Genomic DNA, 3,308 nt, shown 5'->3' on the forward strand with positions numbered 1-3,308 from the left:
GCGGCCACTGCACTCCAGTCTGGCCGACAGAGTGAGACTCCAACTCCAAAAAAAAAAAATCAAAAAGCCCACGCACATCGAAGTTGGCAGCGCAAACGCGTGTTGGTGCAGTGGGGTCCGCAAACACAGACCCGCGAACATGGGGGCCGGACGTGAGTGGCCGCTCTCTCCCGCGGCCGTGGGGTGCTTACGGAAGTCCTCCCTGAGGTAGCCCCAGCCGGAGATCAGACACTTCTTGCCGGGCGGGAAGGCGTGCGAGGCGGCCGGGAGGCACACGGGCTGGATGTGCCGTCCGAAGGGCAGCGGCCGGCTCAGCTGCAGCGCGGCCACGTCGAAGTCGGCCGTGTCCGGGTCGTACCGCGGGTGCCGGATGATCTGCGCCACCCGGGCCCGCACGGTGCTGGCCTCCGAGCCGCTGAGGGAGGTCGCGCCCGCGTAGGCCACCCACTCCGCGGGGTCTTGGAACCTGCAGGGCAGACCCCAGCTCAGCGGCCGGCGCGGGAGAGACGGCGGACCCCCGCCGTGGGTGCAAACTTTAAGGCAGGCGGCTCTCGCCTGTCATCCCAGCACTTTGGGAGGCCAAGGCAGGAGGATCGCTTGAGCCCAGGAGTTTGAGACCAGCCTGGGCAACATAGGGAGACCCGTGTCTCTACCAAAAAAAAAAGTTACCACCAGTCTGGGCAGCATAGCGAGACACTGTCTCTACAAACACAGATAAGCCAGGCTGGGCTCGGTGACTCAGCCCGTCATCCCAGCACGTTGGGAGGCTGAGGCGTGCGGATTGCCAGAGCCCGTGGGTTCGAGACCGGCCTGGGCAACTTGGCGAGACCTCCTCTCTACAAAATTAAAAACAAAAACAAAAAACTGCTAGGCTCGGTGGCTCAGCCTGTAATCCCAGCGCTTTGGGAGGCCGAGACGAGTGGATTGCCTGAGCCCATGGGTTCGAGACCCACCCGGGCAAGTTGGCGAGGCCTCGTCTCTACAAGCAATCAAAAAATTAGCCGGGCGTGGTGGCGCGCGCCTGTAGTTCCAGCCACTTGGAAGGCTGAGGCTGAGGGATCACCAGAGCCCAGCAGGTCGAGGTGGCGGTGGCCGGGAGCGTGCCCCTGCCCTCCAGCCTGGGTGACAGAGGGAGACTCCAACTCAAAAATAAATGCATTCAGATTCAACCAAAAGAAGGAAGAAAGAAGAAAGGGAGGAGAAAGGAGAGAAGGAAGGAGGGAAGGAAGGAGGGGGGAACAGAGGGAAGAGTCCCATGGGGCTCGGAGGCAGCTCAGATCGACTGGGTGGGCGGGAGGCAAAGCCGGGCTTGGGCGCGGCTCTGAGCGCAGGCCCACGGACACCGTGGCCCAGGCAGGTGCTTACTCGTTGAAGCAGTGGGCGGCAGACACCAGCCACCTGGGGCCGATGATGGTGGCCCCGCAGAAGTGCTCCTTGTTCTCGCGAAGGCTGACTTGCCAGGGGAACTCCCCGGGGGCCGTCTCCACGCCGCCCACGATCCTGCCCGCTGTCCTCCAGGCAGGCTGCCAGCCACAGTCTGCAAGACGGAAGGTCACGGTCAGGACTCCCAGAAGGCAGGAGCTCGGCCTGGACCCCCAGAGCATCTGTCCCCGAGCCCCTCATCTCCGGCCCCCAAGTTCAAGGGGACGTGCGGCTGCCCCCCTCCATGGGCTTTCCAGTCAGGGTGTCCCCTTCTCCCTCCCTCTTTGGCAACCCGAGCTGGCCATGTGGGCATGTGGCTCAAATGCTCGTGGTCACACGCACCAGTCATGGCACAGGGAGGCCTCTGTCTGGGACAGACTATGGATAAGGGTGGACCCCGTGCACACACGCTTGTGCAGGGTGCTATGTTTCTCTGCTTTTAAGCCTACTTTTATGCCTTCAGTAAAGTTGTATAATTATATTAGTACGTGTAATTATAGTTGTAGGTGTGACACATGGTTCCAAGTTTAGTCCTTGAGTTTTCATTGTTGTGATTGATCATGACTGTGATTTTTTCCATTGTATCTTCTAGCCTGTTATTACTGTATAAAGCAAAACAACAGATTTTTTTTGTTTGTTTTTTTGAGTCAGTGTCTCATCTCACTCTGTGTCCTAGGCTGGAGGGCAGTGACATGATCATGGCTCACCACAGCCTCGACCTCCTGGGTTCAGGCAATCCTCCTGCCTCAGCCTCCCAAGTAGCTGAGATGACAGGCACCGTGACACCTGGCTAATTTTTAAAAATCTTTTGCAGAGGCGGTGTCTCACTATGTTGCCCAGGCTGGTCTCAAGCTTCTGGGATCAAGTGGTCCTCCCATCTCAGTCTCCCAAAGTGCTGAGATGACAGATGTGAGTCACCACGTCCAGCCTACAGCTTTTTAATGTATTGATATTTATCTCATTCTTCCTCAATTATTGAACTACCTTATTTTTGATGCTTTTCTAGTCAATTTATTGACCCGTTTTAGATACAATTATTCAACTGTGAATTACGGATGTTTTCCCTCCCTCTTTCCAATTCTTAAACCACTGTTCTTGCCTTATTGCATGGGCTAGCACCGCTAGAAAAATGGTGATTATTCTTACAGCATTTTATTTTCATTATCCTAATTTATTTTAGAGCTAGGGTATGGCTCTATTGCTCAGGCTGGACTCAGACTCCTGGCCTCAAGCAGTCCTCCCATCTCAGCCTCCAAAGTAGCCAAGACTATAGGCAGGCACCACCACACCTAACTAATTTTTGCATTTTTTTGGAGATGTGCTTTGTGCTCAACTTCTCCCCATTCCAAGGCACCCTCCCTCCTCTCCACCTGGCTCCCTTAAATTCTGGCCCGTGTGCCTGTGTGTGATGTGCATGGTGTCCAAGGAGCAGAGCCAGCAACAGGGACGTGGCCCAGAGACCAAGCTGGACAGCAGACTGACCACAGTGCGCCTCATCAGACCCATCGGAACAGTCCACTCTGTCGTCACACTCTGGATTCACTTTGGTCACACACTGGCTGTTCCAGCAGGAAAAGGAGTTCCCTGGACAGTGGCCTGAGGACAGAGAAAAACCGAGATGCTGCCCTTGAATGGTGTCTCCTAGTGGCCGCGAGACATGCTCTCCACTCAAAGCCTCCAGGGTGTGGAAGACACTTCTCTCTCTCTTTTTTTGTGTTGGGGTCTTACTATGTCGCCCAGGCTGGAGTGCAGTGGTGCAATCATAGCCCATGATAGCCTCAACCTCCTGGGATCTATCGATCTTCCCGCTTCAGCTTCCCAAGTAGCTGGAACTATGAGCACCACCACATCTGGATGATGTTTTGACTTTTTTTTTTTTTTTTTTT

General features: G+C 55.5%; 1 protein-coding gene across 1 annotated transcript in view; it reads right to left on the reverse strand.

Moving 5' to 3' along the window:
* Positions 1-131: 131 nt before the first annotated feature.
* Positions 132-3,308, reverse strand: part of LOC103252254 (transmembrane protease serine 9-like) — a gene marked incomplete at both ends in the record, with an annotated part of 9,223 nt that continues 6,046 nt past the window's right edge. The window contains 3 exons of the mRNA XM_021709010.1: positions 132-466; positions 1,366-1,537; positions 2,905-3,018. Of these exons, the coding sequence (XP_021564685.1) occupies positions 132-466; positions 1,366-1,537; positions 2,905-3,018 (621 nt within the window). The remainder of the gene's footprint in view (positions 467-1,365; positions 1,538-2,904; positions 3,019-3,308) is intronic.

The sequence above is a fragment of the Carlito syrichta genome, unplaced genomic scaffold, assembly GCF_000164805.1.
Source record: "Carlito syrichta isolate Samal-C Ts95f unplaced genomic scaffold, Tarsius_syrichta-2.0.1 Scaffold153910, whole genome shotgun sequence".
NCBI classification, from domain to species: domain Eukaryota; kingdom Metazoa; phylum Chordata; class Mammalia; order Primates; family Tarsiidae; genus Carlito; species Carlito syrichta.